We start from the raw sequence: 22,757 nt of genomic DNA on the forward strand, positions 1-22,757 counted from the left end.
CAGTTGACATTTGGACAAATATTTCCTTTGTTTCGTTCAAAATACTTATATTTTTCGTGTGCAAAATAAGGATCTGGGTTTTTGATAAAAAATAAATATCACTAATTTTAAACCGTTATAAAACTCAATAATTAACTGAATGGATTTTTATTCCCTAAAGGGCTTTGAGGCAATATTATGAATTATGGAACGCAGATTTGATTGTTATTTTAGAAAACCCCAGGGAATGCTAATGCACGCCGAAATTCGTGTCCCATTTTCACTCTCTCCCTTCTCGTGAAAAGTTTTCGTGGCGAAGTGTGTGCAACTAAAATTAGCATTTAATTTTATGCAAATTAAACAAGACCCCACTCTCCCCCTCCCATTTCCCCTCTGTTTGAATTTGCTCACATGTCTGCAGCTGAATAATTTAGCGACTTACATTTACAGAAATTAACGCACACCAACCTACACAAGAGTCCTTGCATTCGCATACGTATGCGCAACTGTGTGGGTGTGCGGTGCAAACAGGATTTGTGCGACTAATTGCAAAGTACTTAAGCAAAGCTTTAAACAAATGTAAAAGCAAAAATTGTTAATAAATTATTTAAGCGCGAATGAAAGAAATCCGGTGGCGTGGCAAAAAAGCGAAATAATTCCGTATGCAGCCGCATGCAGAAAAAAGGCGGCGTGAGTCCGGGCGTAATAGATATAAAGGGATTTTCCCCGCATCCACTCGCTCTGTTTACTGTTTGGACCTCGCTGTCAACGGCAGGCGCAGTCAATTCGCATCGGGGCCCAAATGACCGGTCATGCATGGGATTTCTCGATTTCTGTTTCAATTATACGCATCTTGGCCCAAACAAACACACACACACACTCGCCGGCTGAGGCGATTATAATATCAATGGGCCGGAGGTGTGTGCGCGTGAATTTATTCATTTGCTTGTCACTGTTTTGACAACCTCTCGCCGCCCGACTTCACCGGAACAGGAAGATATATCCCGGCCAGACAGACCGACAGACAGCCAGGAGCATTGTGTCACCCAAAGCGGATTAAGAAATTTCGTATTCGCATCCGTTTGCCACATAATTGAGTGGCCGGGTGTGAGTATTCGAGTATCTGGGCATTTGAGTATCTGAGTAGCTGAGTGCCCCTGAGCCCCTGACGGCAAATGAGAAGCAAATTTAAAATTTTACACTTGACTTGGCACCGTTGTCCTGCCATTTCACACGATTATATACCCACATACGCACCCTGCATCCCCAAAGGCGATCATCCGATATTCGAGTAAATACATAAATACATAAGCTCTGGGTAGTTTTTAAAATGTTTATTTTTCACTTGACATTTATGCAATTTTTGGTTTGCTCTTTTTGATTTTGCTTGCCACTTAAACGCTACAAGTAATCGTATAATTTAATTCTAGATATGGCATTCGAGGTTCTAAGCACTAGCATAGCATATTTATACAAGAACTATATACAGCACGTGATCGAGGGAGTCGAGATAACGAAAGATCCTAAACTAAACACACACTTAAAGCAGTATTTGACATTTACAGTTTATCCTTGGAAGGCGCAGACGGGGCCATCGATCCACTTCCGGCCGCAGGACCTCCCACTTCCGGCCTGCCTCGCTTTTCGAAGAGTTGCAACAATCGCTGTTGCATCTTGCAATTTTATGAGTGCGAGTGGCTGAGGTGGTGGGCGCCCAGGGGGTGGAAGTAGGGTCCGTAGGGCGGATAGGGCACCGCATGGGAGTACAGGAGTCCGCTGGCATACGCCCCCGGTCCGAAGGAGCCGCCGCCGGGCGGGGGAATGGTGGGGGAGTTGACGTCCATGCCGGGGTTCTGCTTCTTCCACTTGGTGCGGCGGTTCTGGAACCAGATTTTGACCTGCAATGCGACGATAAGAAACAAATGTTAAAGAGATTTACAAATACTAAGGGAAGTTAAAAATAATCTTCTTAAATTGTACGATCTATCTTAGATTCAAGCAATGTTTATCTTATCTTTTTGAAATATTTTGGGAGTTGCTTAGAATACTGATAGTAAAATGAATTACTAGCTCCGATATTTTACTTGTATTTTGATACAAAAAATATTGTTAGTTAAATGAAAACTTTTAAGCTGCACGGTTTATTTAACTCATCGACTTTAGAGATTATTGCAATAACGATTTTCCCTTGCATCTTAATTTTTAAAATAAAATATTAAGAATATCAATCAAGAAAGGGATCTTCCTTAATTATTTTAAGAAAATACTGCTCACCTGTGTCTCCGTCAGACTCAAGCTGAGGGCCAAGTTCAGCCGCTCGCAGACGCTCAGATATCGGGTGGTCTTGAATTTGTTCTCCAGGGAAACCAGCTGCTCGTAGGTGAAGGCGGTGCGGGCTCTCCGTGGCTTCGACCCACCTCCTCCGCCGCCGCCACCCGACTTTCCGTCCCCGTTGCGACTGCCTCCCTTCTTCGAGTCCGTCTCGCTGCTGGGATCGTCGATGTCGCTGCCGTCGTCGCACATATCGTCCTGATCCATGTCATTCAGATCCTGGGCTGCAAGAGGAAGAAACGGAGAGATAGGAGCTCGATAAGTCCGGCATGTCTTTCTTTTTGCATAAGTCAACAGGGCGGGGCCATCCATCACAGACATCACAGAATGGCAATGTCCCGAGGGATTGGCAAACGGAAATCAATCACCTCGGCCACCGCATCATTGTTGGATTAATTGGAATTTTTCGGCACATGTTGGCGCACACGTGACTGCCGGATGACCTGTGCGGACTTTCGCAAAGGGGACGGAGTGTCTGGCTCCGTTGATTGCCATGATTCGACAATCAAAATTCAATTAAGGCAGCTCGCCAACTGGCCAACTGCGATGAGTTGGTGTGTCTATCGGCGAAATATCAGTTACTATACAGTTGCTATACACTTTTGCCTCTCCGGATTGCGTCATATTATGCAATCGTTGGCCAAGCCAGTAAATATTGTAAGCCGTTAAAAACTTGGCTTGTTAACAAATTTCTCTGCGGGCGAAAAGCAATTTTGCGGCGAACAGAACCCCTTTCAAAGCAGCCGAATCGATGCAGCCAGGCGAAAAGGGGTCGTCAAAAGTGTCAACCCTCCGTCAAGGATGCTCGCGTTGGTCCAACATGATTGGCCGTGTTTGCGTGAAATTAGAAGGGGCGAAAGGAGAAAGGGGGCCTACAAGTGCACCGCACTTTTGGCCGACTGGCCGGCAATTAAACCGAAAATTAACGTGAACGCTTCATTTAATATTTAACGAATTTGGCAACATCCGCAGAGTGGGCACCGCCATCACCGCTGGTAATGGGCTGTGGAGTGTTTGCAGGCACTTTGATATGCATTAATGGCACATTAGATGCCCGCCGGCAGCATCAATATCTAACCGATGCGAGTCGACGACTGGCCCTGACCACAATTGGTTTGAGTCAATTGAATTAACAGCCCCCCGAAAACCAACGGGTTAAAATCAACGGACATACTGGCGGACAGACGCGCTTAATGCGCTGTCAAACAAACGAGGAAGGCGGAAAGTTCAAAGGGCAGCCGGGAAAATCGGGAAGGGAGGAAGCCCGGCCTGGCTAATAACCGTTGCAACCACAATTTTGCAGGGCGAACGAGGGCGCCTAATTACGCTGACCATTCAACTGAGAGCTGCAACGTGGCGTATGCGTGATGTCTGACATTGCGGGGGGAAAAGAGAAAAAGCCGTCGGACCAAGTTCAGTATTTGTGCTGACTGTGAGTAGCGTTTAATTAAACTGAAAGGATTATGCTAATTTGCGTAGGGTAATCTGAAGTGTCCGTGGCACGGAAAGAGCCCCTACTATCACAATCTATCGATTCTTAACGTTTAAAATATAAGTTTAATTAAAAAAGTAAAAATAAGTTGTTCGTTTCTCTTGAAATATAAAATTATTTGCGAGAGTTTAAAATGTGGCTGTTAATTTAAATATTATAATATTTTTAAGACGCAGTTAAAAGTTTTTTTATTTAAATAAAATATGATATTTCCTTTAAATAATGTTTGTTATTAAACAGATAAAAGTATGATAAGCTCACAGGTTTTTCAAGAAAGTTAGCAACAATATAATTTGGACGAAAGATATTTCATATCCCTTTAATTCTTAAACAACATCAATTTGTTTAAAAAAAAAATTATATATCAATGTCATTTATTAATTTCTTTAAATTAAGGCCAATAATTGTAATACATCTTCAGCACCATTTCATCTTGATCTCTATTTAAAGCCAAAATCACACCTAAATTCTTATCTGTCTGGCGTCTGCCATTAACAAAATGGCTGCTGTTAATTATAATTATGGCGAAAGCACTTCATAAGCAATTTTGATGATATGGCGGAGCGAAGGAGACGGCAGAGCGTGGGGCCCACAGGGGGTGGCTGAAGTTACAACATACAATTTAAACTTAATTATGAAATCCGAGTGTTAATTACCACAAACCGGCGCATAATTTGGCCCACACACACAGCACAACACACACTCGGGGGCTGCCCCGAAATGGCTTATAAATTTGAAGTTCTTTGTGCCGGGGCAATCATTGTAATCGCATCCGCCTGGCCAATGCGACCCCGGGGAGCATTTGTCGTCTCATTTTGCCATTTTCATAAAATAATAAATGAGTTGCTGATGGACGGATATACTCGTAAAAACGAGCCGAGCTCCCTGGCTCTGAAAATTGTCGCTTAACTTGACTTTACGGCAACTGCAAGGAGGCGAAATGGAGCTCGTCATTACACAGACACACACACAAGGACACAGACAGGACTCCCCCGAGTCCTGAAGAGAGAGAGAGAGAGAGCAAACCAGAGAGAGCACCAAATTGAGTGCTGAAAAAGAATAAAAGTTTTTCGCAGCCATTTTACATTTTTGTTTCGGGGGTTGGTTCTGCCCCAGTGTTCCATTCCGTTCCGCCCACATTTAAATGTTGGAAAACCCCCCGAACCCCTGGTTTTCCCCGCCCTACCCCCTTCCCCTTCAACTCGGTTATCGCTTGTTTTTTCATATGACTTTTGGGGCGCATTTCAGTTGCTTTCCTGGCTATCTGGATTATGCAGACAATATGTGGCTTTATTGTTGCAAAATGTGCATAGCTAGTGTTGTTAGTTTTATGTTTTGCAATTTAAATGAAATGCAAATTGCTGCGCCTGTAGCGCACTGAATGGCGCCTTCGAGAATTGCAGCTAGCCCAGGCGTATGCGTAATATTTATGAATTATTAAGCCAGCTGCAGTTGTTTGAGTTAAGTAGGAGTTAAGGGGGAGTTAAGGGGAAATTGGAGTGTGCTGGTGACATAAAATCTAATTAGTCGCAATGACAAAGGGCCCTTTAATTACGCAAATCTAAGCCGAAGCGAAGGCATTAACACCTCCTTCCAATAAAGGTCATAAACCAGGAGAGGGACGGAGGGGGAGGGGCTTTGAATCTCCTTCTGTCTGAGTGTGTGTGTGACAGCGCCATTGAAGCGCCTAATGAATGTGCGGTAATTAAGTACCTTGCTAATTAATGACTACAGCAACACCAACCAACAATCGTTGAATGCCAGCCGGCAAACAGTGCGTATGCGTGATGCACACACTCACACACTTGGCTGTCTGTCTATATGTCTTTCTCCCTGTGTTTCTGTGTGTGTATCCTGCCTAGGGGTTGCTGTAAACTGCCAGCAACATAATTATTTCGAACATCATTATCGTGGCAAAGTTTCCCCAACTGCCTGGCTGACTTTCTGGCTCCATTTCAGTGTTTGCCACCACTCGACTCCACACCCACATCCACATCCACATACCAACCCCCTTTCATGGGGTCGTTGGCGCGGCCATTGAGTCGGTTTTATTAGCAGTTATGCTCTCGCAGCCCTCGCCCGCCATTGATGAAGTTAATTGTGTTTTATTAACACAAACACAAATGCACAAACAGCAAAGCCGACAACCAGAAATGGCCGATAATGTGTCGTTGATAATGATGTGGACGTTGATGTTGATGTGGTTGCTGATGTGAATGTGAATGCTGATGTGGATGGTCAGGGCACTAAAGCCGGTGAAACGCCATTTTCCGTGCTTATAATTTCCTACATAAGCGCTTAACGAATTGCCCATTAAAAGTTGTCTGGGTGGGTCAGTTTAAGGCAGGTTAATTAATTGGCAATATACATTTACCATTGATTCTTGGATAAACACAAATACGAGGGCTTCAAAGGGATCAAAGAGAATGGGTTATTGCAACCGATCGAGTTGCAGTCCAACTGCGAATAAGATATAAGTTCTTTAATATTTTTTAAGTCGCTACATTATTGGTTTATTTTTTGTTTCATTCCCACTTTTTATCATTTCGCCGTCTTTAAAATTGGTTAAAATTGAAGCAAATGTTAGTAATTTTTTTTAAAGGTTTTTTAAAGGCAAAACCTGAATAACTGAACATTTTTTCCACGTCATATCTCATTTCTATGAAATTCAAATCAATTTCCGCTTGTGAGCAAACCCATTTGCCAATTAAGTCAACTCGTTTCATAATCAGATCATGAGCAGCGTTCAAACAAACCGCACCGAACTTAAACTTAAGCTCCATCAGACCCAAACCCATGCGATTTCACTTCTTTTTCCTGTTTTTGGCGCTTTGGCCAGCGGCTTAGCGATGCTATCGCCACGCCTTCCCCCCCGCCCACAACAACTTCAATCAAATTTGCAAATTTTTATTTGAGCAATTTCTTTGCAGCGAGCCAAGCATGAAAATCAATTAATTTTCAGCAAAATTTTAGCCAGCCAACGAGAAGGAAAAAGGCAGCAAAGGCATCGAAAAAAAACACTGGAAAACCGAAACCTGATCCGCAGGAAGACAAACAGTTGGAAGAGAGAGAAAAAAAAGAGAGTGCAAAACGAAAATGTAGCTTCCCAGCTGGCAATGGCTTTTCCCCAATTAAAACATCAATCAATCAATTAAAAGCAATTCTATTGAAAATCCTTATTGGATATGAGTGCAGCTTTTTGGTCTAAACAAGTTTGCCTGCCGAAAAGCGAAGAGTGCCAGCCTCACAATTCGGAGATCCTTTCTTTTTTTTGGTTGCTCTGGCATTTGCGCATTTGTTTGCCATTGAATAAACGCAAAATATAAATGCTTTCATGGCCAACATAAACACACCACCCCAAAACACTCACACACACACTCATACGTGACTTGCGCCCGAAAGCAGGCAACACAAAAATCCCAGGGCCTTCAAAATGGCAGATTCCCAGCTTTTTCTGAGGGGAGAAGAGCAAATTCAAAATCAAAACATACCTAAAAACGATACAAGCAGCAGTATAAATATAACATGCGCTACCCACCACCACCCACAGGCATCCTGGCCAAGAGAAAAAAACAGATGCAAACTGTTTGCAGGTGTTCCGCCCACCACCGCCCCCTTTTATTGGCTGTGTATTCGAGCACGGATGTTGCACACAGACACTCGGGGGAACGTGTTTAGCTGGCGTGCCCGGAATTTCCATCGATTTCAATCAAATCAGACAGCCAGCCATCAAAGTGATTTGCCATTCATCGGATTGGTTGGGGTCGAAATCATTTAGGAAATGAGATATAATAACTCGACTCACCCGACATATCCTCGCTCTGGTCGTCGTCCAGTCGCTCCTGCATCTCCTCGTCCCGCTCGTAGCTCCACTGCCTGGGATGGCCGAAAGGACCCGCTGGCAGCTTGTTGCCCGTGAACTTGTTCGGATCCAGGATGTTCTCCACCGAGAAGGCCAGCCGCTTGGTGGCAGCATCTCGCGCACTGGAGGCACTCGTCGAGGCGGAACTCGGATTGGCAGTGGCATTGCTGTTCACCGATCGCGTCAGATCAACGGGGCAGACCTGTGAAGAAGCAGAAGTTAGTAGTACAATCTAATTAGAGAAAGATATAGCAAATTACATAAGTGTAAGATCAATAGTTTTATAATATTAGATTTCTCTGTTTACGAACTGTAAACTTCTCTACTTTAGAACCATTTTTAGATCCATATTAACATTCTTCACATTCAATATTAATATTAAATTTACCAACTTTCAAATAGAGTTAAAAAAAAAACAAAAAATCGATGCCTATGATCCTTAAACTCTCTATTTATTTAAGAAATCTCTATGATACAAGTGAATTTCAATGAAGCTGTTCGAACACAGAAAAGTACAAGCCATTACTGACTTTACTTAAATCTTAAAATTGAATAATCAATATAAAATGGTAAGCTATTATGGTTATTTATTTAGTTTTTCTTAAAGTTGGTTGGATGATATTTAAAATACGTATAGATCATTTCTAGCCATCAGAAGTACCGCTACCAGCCCGAGGAACTTAAAAGTTTCTTTCTATCGCAGTACTGTCGAAACGAACATTACAAAAAAGCCCACGCACATTGACAAGTTTCTATGGGCAAATTACCTCTCACAAATCGTGCAGATTGGAGCTCATTGAAATTTGCCATATCAAATAAGATAAACAAAATTATTCTTATTCTTAAAAGATTTGAACATTTCATTTTTGAATGATATAATTGTTGAAGAATAATTTCCAAATTCCCAATTTAAGTTTCACCTCAGAGAGGAAAGAACACAATGCCTGAATTATGGAGTTTCTTGGCTCTCTGGATCTAACTATCCAACATCACTTACCGACGGCGTGCTGTGCGATCCATCGTTGCTGTCCTCGTCGTTTCCGTCGACGTTGAGCTCCTCGCTGGTGTCGCTCCTTGCGTAGTTGGCAGCAGCGATTTGTCGCGAAGTGGCCGCCGCAGCAGCCGCCGCAGCCGCCAGACCGCCCAGTTGTATTCGGAAGCCGTAGTCACTCAAGTCCCGTCCACTGGGCGACCCCGAGCTCGAGTTGGAGATGGAGGTGCTGGCATTGGACACAGAATTCGAAGAGGATGCGGAGGCGGAAGTGCTGGGAACCTGGGTGGTGCGAGCCGCCACCGCGGCCACCAGCTTGATCCGCTCGAGATCCATGTCCGGTGGGGAGGAGGAATGTGGCGGATTCTGGGGCGGTGCGATGGGTGGGCTCATCTGCTGGTCGGAATGCATGGTCGGGGAAGTGGGCGGCGACAGGGGCGGATGGGGATGCGGATGCGCGTGCGGATGCGAGTGCGGATGTGGATGCTGATTCTGATGCTGATGCTGATGATGCTGCTGGTGATGGTGCATGTGCTGCTGGGCGGCGGCCAGGAACTGCGGATTCTGCAGCAGGTGCGGATGCTGCTGCAGCAGGGCGGCATGTGGATGCTGCAGTGGCTCCGGTCGTGCCAAATGGCGAACGGCACTCAGTTCCAGGAGCTTCCGCTGCTGCTGAGCGGGCGAGGAGAAGGTGTTGGCAACCACGCAGGACTTGTCCTTGTCCGGCGAGTCCTCCTGCAGGGGACTCAGGCGGCTGAGCAGGCTGCCCGAATCGCTGCTCATCTGCTTGAGCCGTTCGAGGGAGTAGCGCAGCTCCTGCTCCTTCTTTCCCTCCACAGCCGAGCCATTGGCACTGATTATGAACTTGGGTATCTTGGCCGCCGGCGGAGTTGCTGTGGTTGTGGTTCCAAGTCCTGGCCCGGAGGAAGCCACTCCATCGCCACTCTGGGCCACTTCCGGCGAGGTGTTGGACTTGGGCGAGTCGGGGTTCGAGTTGGGACTCATCAGGCCGCCGACGGCTGTGTTCTGCGAGGATGCACTATCGCTGGCCTTTTGCGCCGGCGATTGCAACATGACCATGTTGGGGTCTTTGGTTAATGCGGATATTGTCTTGGATTCACTGGGTATGAGTTCACTGGGAGTTCACTGGTATGAGTTCACTGAGTGTTCACTGCGCGTTGCCTGTCCTGTCACCTTGAGGGCAGCCAATCGACTGAATCTGGATCTGCCAATATCCGATGTGGAAGCCACTCCGATTCCGATTGCGATTGTGATTATCCTGGGCGTAATCCGCGCGCGACGACTCACACGCTTGAGAGCCAGAAGCGTAATGTCGAGGGTTGTTTGGTAATCCAACAGATGTGCTACTCTGATGTGTGCCTGTGGCAAGTCCACTGCTAAATGCTGCTGCCTTTCGTTCTCGTCTTTCTTTCAGCTGCGACTATGGTGGTGGTGGTGGTTTTCGCTTTGAGTGACTCTCCGTTCTACACGCCCACCGCTGCTGCCGAGTGGTTCTTTGAGTGGATTGGCTCCTCCCCGCCGCGGTTCTAATCTCTACTAGCATCTAATGATTTAATTTGCCTTCCACTCGTTAGCAAATGTAATGGTCTGTTGCAAGTCTAAGCCACAGAGCAGCAGGATTGGAGTTTGAGAGAGGAGAAAGGAGAGAGAGAGGAGTCCTGGAGTCCTGTTTTACATAGTTCTTCACTCAACTGTAATAGCCACCCGACGGAAACAAAGAAAGGCCATCCAGCCAGCCATCCATCCATCCTTCGCCTCTCGAGGATGTGAGTAATTGTCAAATTATTTAGCGCAAAATTTGTTTGTTTATGCGGTCGGGTGCTTGCGAAATGGATCCCAACTTCCTCTCAGTTTTTATTGTTATTTTCCCTATTTTCCTGCTTTATATTTTCCCTCGTTGTGCTGAAAGCATGCCTGGTTTGTTCTTAGTCATTTATGCATGAATGCTTTGTGCCTTCTTCAGCTTAATTGAATTTTAGAATATTTTTGTGGCCATAATTATGTTGCTAATTAGTTGGTTTATTTACTTTTGGTTTTTCGTTTTTTCGCTTTTCCCCTTTCATTTTTATTTTCTCGTTCGGGAAAATCATCTTTGTGGCTTGCCTCCTTGACACTTTCTATGTAAAACTCAAAGTGTTCGAGGGGGACGGACAATACACTGTTGCCTCACTCTTCCACTCGTCCCCTCTCTTTCGGGGCTCGCTCTCTCTCTCTCTCTCTGTCTCTTACTGCTGCGCTTGCTCGCTCTCGGAAAATTCTTTTAAATTGAACAAAAATTTATATGCGCTTTGGCACAGACGATTTAATATCGCATCCAATTTGCGGTTTATACGCATCGCAGCAGTGGCCTTCAAGGGGGCGGGCTGGGTGGCGGGTGGTCGTTGGGTGGTTAGGCCACTCGGCTCGGGGGTTTTTCTGTGTGCTTTTTTTTTTGGGTTCGAGGGGACAATGGGGCGTATAAGTGACATCGTTAAGTGGACGCCGGGTGCTGCTTAATGAACTCCGACGATGGAAACTTGGGTGTTAGCTCTAAGGATCTAAGGATGCTGCTGCTACACCATATCCCCTGGCTTTATATCGCCTCTCGTTAGCTCGTCTTTTCCCTACTAGTTCTATAATTAACCGCAGATCGGAGGGGAAAGAACTTGACTGCTTAATGAGCAGCTTGTTATGCCGTTTTTCGTTTTAATTAGTTTTAAGATGCTTACCACCAACACCAGAGCGTCGGGCTCTCGTTTTAATTGGCCCATTGATGGCGGATATACATATTTACCCCAGGGTATCCCCCGGTTTTGAGCCCGTTTCTCGCTGTGTAATAAGTGCTTAACTCTTTTACATGCAAAATTAAATGATGCGCATACGCACGGTAAAACCGCAAATTATTTTAATTGCTTGTCTCGTCATTATTCATTATTTAAGTGCGCTCAAACAGCCGACGTATACGGAATACGTTAGCATGTGCATATAGCTATGGTCCTTTATAAAGAGTGTGAGTGTGTGCGAGTGGGCCGGGAAAATTGGCAGTTCGCCAGACGCACACACACACACACACGAAAGCCGCTGTTTACATAGACATCAAACTTTTTGCGCTGCGGAAAAGCGGAAAATTGCTCTTGCTGTCGCATGTGGTCTGCTCTCTCCCTCTCTTTCTCTCTCGCTCTGTCTCGCTCACTCTCCGATGTACTTACTCTTCCATTTAATTAGTGAAAATAAGTATTAAATGAGCAGCTCTTGTTAAAATAAATAGTGCATGCAATGGCGGCAGTTTTCCCGCCCGCTTTTCCCGTTGGCTTTCAACAGGCTGTGCAAGATTTACAACTAATTAAAAGGCAAATAAAAATCTCTCAGATCGGGAAATAAAGGGGGGAGGCAGGGGAAAGAGGAAAAGGGGATGGAGAAGGGAAAATCGATAAGCTGATAATATGAGCCGCTGACCTCGCGACAAAAGGCAATTAAAAGCACAAGTGCGCGGTCATCTGCATAATTATGCGATAATTAAATTATTGCCAATTTATTTATAGGATTCCCCGTAATTTGCCGACCGCCCTAAACCGTATCCCTTGTATTTGTATATTTAATGAAGTGCGAGGGAGATGGCCTCCAATGCGCCTCTCGCTCTCCCCCCGCAATTTCCCCGCTCGCTCTGTTTATTCGGCCATTTTGTTGTTTGCACTCCACTTGCCGTAAGCCCCACGTTAATTTGTTTGACTAATTAAACTAATGAGCGTTCAAAGTTAATACATAAATTAGTCAGCCAGCCGGGGTAAGCTCTCAAACTGGGCGAGAGGGGCGAAAGGGGCGGGGCAGGGCGGCAGCTGTTGGACTGCCTAAACTCATCTAATTTGGCTGTCAAATAATTATATCATTTAATAAATCATTGGATTGAATTCCGTCTGGTCATTTGTAAAATTTATTGCATAGAAATTCGAGTTAAACTACTAATTGGACCGCCATGCTAAAAAGATGTTAGGCTGTACTAGCTTTATTTCGAATTATAATCATTAATTTGTAATTTAATATTAAGGCTCCGACTACATATGACATATACTTGTATAATAACAATGAATATAAAACAAAATTTGAACGGAATAAATAAATAATTTTAGCAATTGGACTCTCATAGTTTGATCTTCTAAAAGTTTTATTTCAGCTAGAATATGTTTGTGAATATATAGGATATATGAACATTTCGACTGTATTTAGTTTTATAAATTTTCTTTTAATGGTTGCCAAAATTAATAATTGAAAAGTAATAATATTAATATTAGTAATATCAAAGATTGTTTAAGAAATGGTGAATAAAGTTATAATTTTGATTTGATAAAATTTATAAAAGTTGATAAATATTCACATGATCATCTCACAAAACCTCCAATTTAAGCACAAACACAACATTAAATCCTGTTTCGATTTAAGAATATTATTGATCGCAACATCTCCACTTAAACTGAGTTATTTTTCCTCCGCCAGCGGCTAATCGAATGTGTGCCTAATCTGCATTAAAAATGTGCACCTAAAAGCCCATTAGCCCATCATTCACTGGCCGCCGCACCCGCTGGGCAAACGAGGCCCAATCGCCTGGCTGTTGTTTCTGCGAGTACGAATTAAATATGCTGCGCTAATTCCTCCATCAATTTGCAGCTCATTTCATATGCCAACCCATTTCGCAGGCCATGAAAATCGGCAATCGGAAAATGGACGATGGACACGGATGGTGGACGGTAGACCGTGGACGCACGTGGGCAGCCGCTTGAAATGCCGGCGGGCAATCGGGCGGATGAAAAGCGGATGGGGCGGGAAAACTAGTTTGCATTCAGCTTGTGCACGTAATTAGAAAATTTCCATTTCGGAGGGGCAAGGCAGGCGGCTGGTGGAATGAAAACAAAAACAGAAACGTGCTAATTGCAAATTAATTATGCACGATATTGAATTTGCACTAAACGCAAAGGCGGAAACGGAACTGGGAAATGCTAGAGTGTAGAGCTTGGAGCAGGAAAGTGGAAAAGCCGGGAAACGTGATTTGCATGATTGCCGGAATTTTCCTGATTTTTTCCTGAAGGACCTCTTTTGCTGTCCCTCTCTCTGTCTCTCTCTGTTTCGCCTCTAATGGCCGACACGATTAAGTGTCCACAACAGCGGCATCAGCATATAAACAGCTAAAGTGTTAATTGCCATAAATGCTTGTCATTGTAGCGGTAAACGTTGCTAGATACTGCGCCAGCGCTCACCCACACTCGCACACACACACGCACACCAGAGAGCCAGAGCGGAAACGGAAATGGAAAAACGGTAGAACGAAAGCTGGGGCAGCGGAAAAGCATTTAGGCAGCGCACATCTCTGAGCACTTGCACTCAAATGAATGAAATGAACTGCTAAATTATGCACGCGATTTAACCCTCATTTTGCCAGCCGCAACTTGGCGCTTCCACTGATTACTCGCCCCTCCAGCCACCCACTTTTCTCTCTCTCTCTCGCTCCCTCTCTCTCTTTTTGGCTTTCTCATTGCGGCTGCGCTGTAAGAAAAACAGCAAATCTCCCGCTCTGCGAAGGCCACGCCCCCACATCTGCAGCCAATGAGTGAAACCACTCGACACTCACATCTTTTCAACATGGCCGCCAAACGGAAAGCACTCAAAAAGCGAGAGAGAGCACTCCCCTCCTTTTTCGTCCTTTTGCAGACTTTTTGCACCTTTTATTTTGTCATTTGTGTGTAATTTCGGAAAATGTTGGCGACATTATGGCGCTCGACGCCAGTTGGGCCGGGGGTCGCACGCTTAAGTGTCCTCCAGGGTACTTACTTCGTTAGCAGAAGTTTCCCGCCCCCCTCGTCCTTCGTCCTTTGCCATGAGTCCCTTTCTGAGCTCCTTGTTGTTGCCTTTGTTGCTGCGGTGGCGCACTGTGCTTGTCGTTTTGCGGATATGTCTCTTATTTTCATAACTGTAAATTGCTTTAGATATTAAGTCTGCTGTACTCGCTGTGGATTTTCCAACGACACTGTATGTGTGCGTGTGACACTGAAAGGACGACGGGGGAAGGGTGCCACACAGAGAAAAACGGAAATGTTTTACAATATATTATTATAATTATAAGAAAATTATATTTCATTATTTTAAAAAACGATCCAAAACATTTGCCTCTAAATAAATAAAATAAAATCAACATATTTAATAAAAATCGCTAATTAAACTTGATAGATCCCATCTAAAATGCAAATAAAATTTCAAGATTCAATAATATTTAAGGGATTTTTATTAAGCTCGATAATAAACTAGTTTACAAATCTTGTTTTCTCTGTGCTTTTGGGACGTTACTCGGGCAGGGCAAGTCATTCCATTTGCAGCAGGGTCGTGTTTTCCAACAGCTCTAGTTGCCCAACAGGATGGCAGGATATTTATTTTGTGGCCAGGACAATATGTCCGCATGAGACACTTGGCCAAGCCATTTAAATAGTTTCAAAGCTGCAGTCATTAGCACCAACAATTGCATTTTGCTAGCTTCGAATTTTATCATTTACTGGAACAATTACAAAAATAATTGAAGGAGACATTGCTGATATTGTAATAAGTGAAGGATAATAAAAATAATATTTTCCTCTTCCAGATATGCATGGAGTTTTGTCAAGAAAAAATGGAAGGAATATTTATTATAATTTAGATATGGACATTTAGAAAATTGAGTAAAAATCGTAAATCGAATGAAAAGCTTAAACTTTGATGCGTTTATGATAAGTAAAAAATGTCAATTTAGATATTTTAAAACTAATATTGTTAAGCAACTTACCAAGTTAGCTAAAGAATTAAAAGAATGATTTAAAAAAATATTTAATTTCTGGAAAAGATCCGAAAATTTAAACAGAAATAGAAATTATCGTATTATTTTTAATGCGCTATAACAAATTATAAAAAAAAGCAAAGAAACGTGAAAATATTGCGTCGATTAAATCTTATTTGGCACCACTTTGAAATTCTGAACCAAAGCAACTCGCATCGCGAAATAAAGATTTTAATATGCGCAAAATTGAGACATAAATTAAAGTCACATAATTCTTATTAAAAGGCCGTAAAGGAAACATCGCCGGAAAAGTGAAGAGAACAAAGAAAAAGCGAATGGTCGGGCAGTAATAAAGCTATATGCACCTTAATGTTCACATACATAAAGAGATCTTTTGGGACCGAGAATTGGGATTGGGATCCCGAAGACATTTGGCAGGCAGATCAAAGAGCAACGACATTTTGCCCATAATTTAATAGTTTCGAAATACAGAAATTAAAATCTTAGGCAAATCAAAATAAACTAGGCATAACGGCCACCAAATCCAACGCACACAGATGCTAATTGGCAAGAGTCTTCTTGGAGGAGCGAGTGAGACGGGGCGAGAAGTGAGTGAGAGAGATAGCAGCCACCCAGGGCGTTAAGTGGGCGGCGTTTGCTCAGCACCGGAAAGGGGGTAAAAGGGGGATAAGGGGGTCGGGAGCCTCTGGTTTTTTGGCCTGCGCGCGCAATTTAAGTTGAAATTTATGCGCAGTCCAACGGAAAGCACATTAAAAATGGAAAGCAAACGCTCGGCTCAATGTGTTAAACGGCACATGTGATTTAAAACTGTATTTATTATGATTTTAATGTTTTTATTATTTCGGATTTTCGACTCTTGTTTGAGCGACTCCGGCCATTTGTCTTCGGCGAGGCGTGGAATTTTTTTGACATCGGGGAATTTGTTAATTTCGATATTTGCCCCCTTTGTGGCGGCGATATATTAATGATTATGAATAATTTCAGAGTGGCAAAACAAAATCATAAACTACACAATACGGCCATCCGCACACAGATGTTTGGTCGTATTTTGTGCGATTGTGTGCGGCACAATACATGTGCATAAAATATTTAGCAACGCTCACACGAGCTTAGATTGCATAATGCATATTTTATGAATGTTTTCGTGTTTTTCCCCTCCTTGCCGGTGCCCCGCTGCCCCCACTCCTTTTTTTCTTTCTGTGCCAAGTCAGGTCGCACAAAAAAGTGTTGAGAATAAAAATAAAGTGCGCTGCAAAAGGGAGGGATTTTAAAGCCACTGCGGCAACAAAAGGAGATGTAGAACAAACAGCCAGCACATGCCACAAAATGTTGCCACTGTTACTGCAAAAATCGACGCATCGCACAGTATGAAGAGCTAAAAAACCAATTTCATCTATATTACATTTTTATTTACACTCACAACGGGCTTTCTAGCTTTTTAATCACTCTAGATCTCTAATCTGTATAGTGATAAAAATAGTAAAAATATAACATACATTTCATTTCAGATGAGAGAATGAAAAATATTATATTTTGGTATTCTATCAGATTAACAAACTATATTTTTATATTCTTTAAAATATCAGTTTTACATTAAACAAAAATAATATTTATTATTTGAAATTTATATATTAACCTTTTTTTTTAATTAAACCAACTTAAATCCATTTAACTAGTGGTTCCTTTCCATTGTAATATTCGTACTTCTAAAGACATAAAGAATTCACTCCACTGTGCTCTCCACTCCATTGTTGCCGCTTGGCCAGTTGCTCGGATTTTCAGTTGGCCATGTTTGGCTTGCTGGCTACTGGCTGAGTGCACAAACACTCATGTGTGCGGCCTGATGTCAATCCATCATTTGCCTTAACACCATGATTTGTTTATTTGACGAGCTGTATTAAGAGAAATGAAACACAATTGCCATTCGTGCTCCGCTGCTGATTGCCATAAATAAATAATTTTCAAATCAGACACTGGCCAAATCCCCGGAATGGATGCGAGTGGAGGAGTCCATGCTTGATTAGGCTCTCAATTGTGTGGATAGTTTTGATGGGATGTAATCAAAAATGAAGGGAAAGCAGCTTGTTTTGTACAAAAATTAAAGGCAGAATAAATCGTATGCGTAACTATAAGTGGAAACTCTTGTCAGTCGACACACCTGAGGTCCTTCATTCCTCTGACATTGCTATTGGAATTTATGGTCCCGTTTTTTAGGCCAATAAAACAGGGAGCATCGCCAACAACTTCCTTCTTAATAAGCTCATAAAGTAACAGCCACTTAAAACTTGTTGTCGGCAGCAGCGACATCAATAAACGGACTCAAAAGAGCTGCCAAATAAGCCGTGAACGAGTTCCGCCTCCGCCGATGATGCCACATAAACGTCAGTGCCACATCATCATCATCATCTCGGGGCGGAATAGCAACCCCTGGAAGGCGAATGACTGGTCCTGCCTGTCTGTTTATAGAAATTAAATGACTTCAGACAAAATATGAAACATAAACTCAACACTCAAAAAAAAATTTTAGAAAATCGCCTATGGATTTGCTTTACTGGCGATTTTTTTCTATATTTCTGGAATATTTCTTGAATTTAATGAATTTTGATTAATTGGAAGAAAATTTTCTTTACCAGTAGAAAATTTTTTTATTTTAAAGAAAAAAATCGCCAGTGAAGCAAATCCATAGGCGATTTTCTAAAATTCAGGGCGATTCATTTTCTGAGTGAAGTCAACACTTTGATATTGAACAGCGACACAATGGCCCGGGGCCCTCAATCCCTCAATCCCTCAACCCTACAACCCCCCAATATAGAACATAATGCCCGGGCCACATTTGTGGCTGCTTTTTAACACTTTCGCTTGACAAGACAACCAGCTATGTTGCTGGCATATTTTTAGTGGGATTTTAAAAATTTAAATTGTCGTAATCGTAAATTAATTTCATGGCACATAAAAATGCAGCCTGCCATGAGAACACAACAGAGACAATGTTTTTTTCGGGGCTATGTTTGTTTTCCTGTCGCCGAAAGGCCCACCAAATGATGCTTTGTTTTATAACGCAATGCATTCAAAATACGTTTTCAGCTTTTATTGTGTTTTGAGTGTGCTCAGTTGGTTTTGATCGCCATTTGAACAAAAGGAAAACATTCCTCGCAAAATGAACACACCCCAAAATAAACCCAATGCCAGGCAAGTATTTGCTTAGCTAATTTCTCTGGCCAGCAAAATGATTAAAATTAATATAATGCAATATTTAGAGGATGCATTAAAGAGCCATAAAAGCATTACATTCAACAGTATCTTAATTAGATGTGTAAATTATTTCTGCCGCCGACATTCGGCTGCACACGAGTCGCCTGCAAGCGATATTTGTGTCAGCGCCTCGTAATAATTACCCAGCCAGACGGACAAAAAACGGCGAAAATGTGTTGCAAATGAACAAAGTTTTAAAAATACACATCAAGTGCAATTAGAGGCATAACCGCGGGCAGGAAATGCCATTCGGTAATTGTTTCCTCAATGTGACAGGCCAGTCGAAGGTGTGAAGATCCCTCTATCGAAGCTCATGCTCGTGATATTTCATCTATTCGACACACCGCACAAATTATGGCCCCCACACAGCCAGCACAGAGTATTTATGATGAATTAATGCAGTAAATGCAACTTGTAAATCTGTCACGCGTCCCAGTAAATCATCCTGCATAAGTAATGTGCAGTTTAGCCCGGAGGAAACACCCAGAATCCGAAAACGATACTCCCCTCGAACCACTTTGTCACTCGAGATACTCGAACTCGTACTTCTTCGGCTGCAACAGATGCCGGGAATGAAAATGGGAATGGGATTGGGAAAAAAAGAGGGATTGTCGGGGGAGTGTGAAATTCTGGGTGCTCTGTGGCGGCCGAAGGCGGTGCGCGGCTAATCTATGACAGAAAACATGTAATCGGAGCGAACAGCCGAAAATAACTCCATGTCGGGGACCTTTGGCTTCATTTGCAGCTCCTTAGTTCGCAATATTCCCAAAAGACCCGGCCCTGGCACTAAAGTTCCTCTGGGCGGTGATCCCGCGGCCAATTTAAATCCCAATCGGGGTTTTACAGTAGTACATCGTGTGTCGAATTTAGTTGTTCAAATTAATTATGATACACGCAGAATAAATATAGATGCTTTTAAAAAGGACAACAGCATCCCAAAACCACAATAAACCCAGAGTGATTTCGAAATCGATCATAATAAATATAAAAGGCAGATTCAGAGATGTTAAGCATCATTAAACAGGAATAACAAAAAAATAAAAATATTTATAAAGGTGTATAAAAGTATGCAATATATTTTGAATATGAAAATCAAAAGGATTCGTGCCCAAAGTCGACGTCTATTTTTCACTGCATAATTTTAGGCACCTAAATGAGTGATTTTAAAACTCTAGAGATTTATTTTTTTGTACTTACAATTTTCTTTTAGTGTATATTACCATGTGCTGCCTTCCAATTCCCAGATTCGTCTGGGGGCGGCACTTTCTTTTTATGACTGCTCTGCTGCCGTCAAATAAGTGAAGCGCGAACTAATTGAAATTTGTTGCGCTGACATGTTCTACAAGATCCGCTTGCAAGTTGGGCGACGACGAAGATGCTGCCCTTGTCGATCGTCTCCAGCTCATTAGCCTCTTCCCGTCGTAGTTATTGTCTAATTTTAATTAATTTATCACAAGCATAAAGTGGCGCAACTTGTGACATATTCCCCCAGCGTTGCCCCCGCAACAAATCACTCACACGCCTCGTTGACCGCCTAGAAACTTTCGAGGGGGAGACATAAATTTCCACCCGGGATTCTTGGCATTGCCCGACAATCAAACGGAATTTACGACAACTTCTCGTCTAGTCTTTTATTTTGACATGCTCAACAAACAGGCGAACGCGCAACAGCTCATTTGATTGGGTCGTTTGAATGCCACAGCAGGTACGAGCGATACCCAGGTTGAATGAGATGAAATACAAAAGACTGAAAATACGCCACAATATGAGACGAACCATATCAATATGTGAACTTCCACTGGTTCTTCCAGGTCTCCCGCTTGTACACATTCTTGTAGGTCTGCACGGACACCTGAAACTCTGGACCAAAGAGGGTGTTGGCCAAGACATTCTCCACAGCAAGATTTCGATTGGTCACCGCATGGACAATAAGCAATGGATTGTTTACCTAAAAGGATATATATTAAGAAAGATAAAAAAGTAAAAAAAAAACGTATAATTTAAACAAAAGAATGTCACTTTGATCTGCTCTTATATCAATTTTACATTATAAATATCTAAAAAGATAAAGTTTGATATGTTCAAGTACTAATTTGATATTAATAATTTTTACGATTGTTTAAAATGCTTTTCCATACTTACGGGTATTGTCTTGCCCTCGTTTTCGAATCGCAAATCGGGATCCGTATGGGAACAGAAAAAGTGAGTGTGGGAAGTGGGCACCCGGGCAGATGGGCCGCAGTTCTATAGGATAGCTTATTAAACAATACTTTTGATAGGGGAAAAGCAAGAACAGACCTTGTGAGATACCAGACCAAGTGGCAGTGTAAGCTCGCCGTTTTTGGTGGTGAAGAACGCCTTGTCCACGGGCAGCGAGAGGTTAAGCCTTTTCGGTCCGCTAAACACGTACATGGGCTCATCGGCGGGCTCGATGGTTTGGAGGCGGAACTTTTCGCCGTAGGCCAAATACTGCCCGGAACGGTCATCGTCGTTTGGACTGACAATCCTGAAGCTGCTGCGGAGCGAGGGATGTGGCGAGGGCGCCACCGAAAGGTCGCACATCTCGTTGATGGTGTGGCAATTGCGATGCAGGCCCTCCTGGGTGATCACCACCGACAGGACGAGGTTCTGATCCGGGACCTGCTGGCGGCAGACGTTAATCCTCACGGGCCGGAGCTGCACCACCACGCCGAAGGCCAGCACATCCTGCGGCGGCCCCAGCACCGTCTCCTGGTAGAAGCGGTCGTAGACGGCGCGGGTTCTGTCCAGCAAGAGGTTGCCACTCTCTCGTCGCTTCTTCATTTCGCTTACCCGCATCTGCAATTAATCACAAAATGATAAAACAATATCCAAGCAACCCATTTATATTTTTAAGTCCTTGAATCCGAAAATATTATAAAATTCAGATAAAATATTAATTCTATTGTAAAAATCATTTAAGAGTTCGTTGAATTTTATAACAAGTATCTGCAGTAAATTTAACTACTCCAATCGTGAAAAATAGCTAAAAATACCGGCTAATAACTAACTTTCAGTGATATTAAAAAAAATGTTAAATAAGTTAAATTTTATGATTTAAGTAAATAATATCTGAAAATATAGATATACATCGTGAACTCAGTTTTAAATACTACGACCATTTGGATAATATGCTTTTCCTTTATATTTTTTCTTTCAAAACTGAAATCAAAGGATATTCACATGGTCCAGATACAGATACAAAAATCTCACCTCTTCCGACAGGGCAGTTTCCAGCCAGTTGCCCACTTTCACCCCGGGACCATACATTGCTCTGCAGATTTATTTTGAAGAATTATAGGATTGGAATAGCTATCTTTCGACATTTCTGCTTACCCAATCAGTGGCGCAGTATTGCAGGTGGTGGCTTACAGGTTCTACCCGCTTTTCCTACTGTGTGCTTACCTAGTGACAGCCTGGTAACGACCTACTACGATGTGGTGCCTGTCCCTCAAAAGATCAAAGATACACACATAGTTCCCTGCTCCGGGAGCCACACACAAAGCCTACCCACCGGCGACTAACCGAGCATAAAATTTGCATGCGGCGCTTTGGCGGCGGCTTCATCTTTGATCCTGTCAAAGAGGCGAAAATAAATTGCTCAATTATGAAATATTAACTGCACACGAGGCTGGCGAGGAGCCGCGAGTCCCTGGTGCAAGTTAATTACTCATTTGTTGATTGTCGACTGTGGTTAATGAAGTATCCAACTAATTACATGTCGAGTCGGGCCGAGAGTGCGCATGTCATCAGTCGTTCTCCGAGGAATTCCCTCCCGTTCATATTGAAAAATGCCGCTGCGGAAATTGAAAATGCCGAGGGCATCCTTGGACCGCTTTTCCACCAGCTGCCGAGAAGCCAGCGACTTGGAGCCCGTAATTTATTACCTTTCCCTTTGACATCTTGACACAATGTCGCCATCCCTCTCGGCACCCCATCTTCATATCCATTCCGGTGGCTCGCGTTTCGTAGTTCCTTAGTTTCCGTGGGGCTGGGGCTCCGAAATCACCCGCATTCG

The 22,757-nt window shown here is 43.1% G+C and overlaps 2 protein-coding genes across 2 annotated transcripts; both read right to left on the bottom strand.

Moving 5' to 3' along the window:
* Positions 1-1,292: 1,292 nt before the first annotated feature.
* slou (homeodomain transcription factor slouch) lies at positions 1,293-9,748 on the bottom strand. Its single transcript, XM_017151894.3, has 4 exons — positions 8,662-9,748; positions 7,608-7,866; positions 2,254-2,534; positions 1,293-1,877 (listed from the first exon to the last, which is right to left on the bottom strand). Exons 1-4 carry the CDS (start codon positions 9,733-9,735, stop codon positions 1,662-1,664), a joined length of 1,830 nt encoding a protein of 609 aa, XP_017007383.3. The 5' UTR covers positions 9,736-9,748; the 3' UTR covers positions 1,293-1,661.
* A 10,584-nt stretch (positions 9,749-20,332) lies between these two features.
* LOC108064415 (cilia- and flagella-associated protein 161) lies at positions 20,333-22,207 on the bottom strand. Its single transcript, XM_017151922.3, has 5 exons — positions 22,076-22,207; positions 21,953-22,013; positions 21,020-21,538; positions 20,864-20,965; positions 20,333-20,669 (listed from the first exon to the last, which is right to left on the bottom strand). Exons 2-5 carry the CDS (start codon positions 22,007-22,009, stop codon positions 20,502-20,504), a joined length of 846 nt encoding a protein of 281 aa, XP_017007411.2. The 5' UTR covers positions 22,010-22,013; positions 22,076-22,207; the 3' UTR covers positions 20,333-20,501.
* Positions 22,208-22,757: the final 550 nt, after the last annotated feature.

This window comes from Drosophila takahashii, chromosome 3R (assembly GCF_030179915.1).
Source record: "Drosophila takahashii strain IR98-3 E-12201 chromosome 3R, DtakHiC1v2, whole genome shotgun sequence".
Classification (NCBI taxonomy): domain Eukaryota; kingdom Metazoa; phylum Arthropoda; class Insecta; order Diptera; family Drosophilidae; genus Drosophila; species Drosophila takahashii.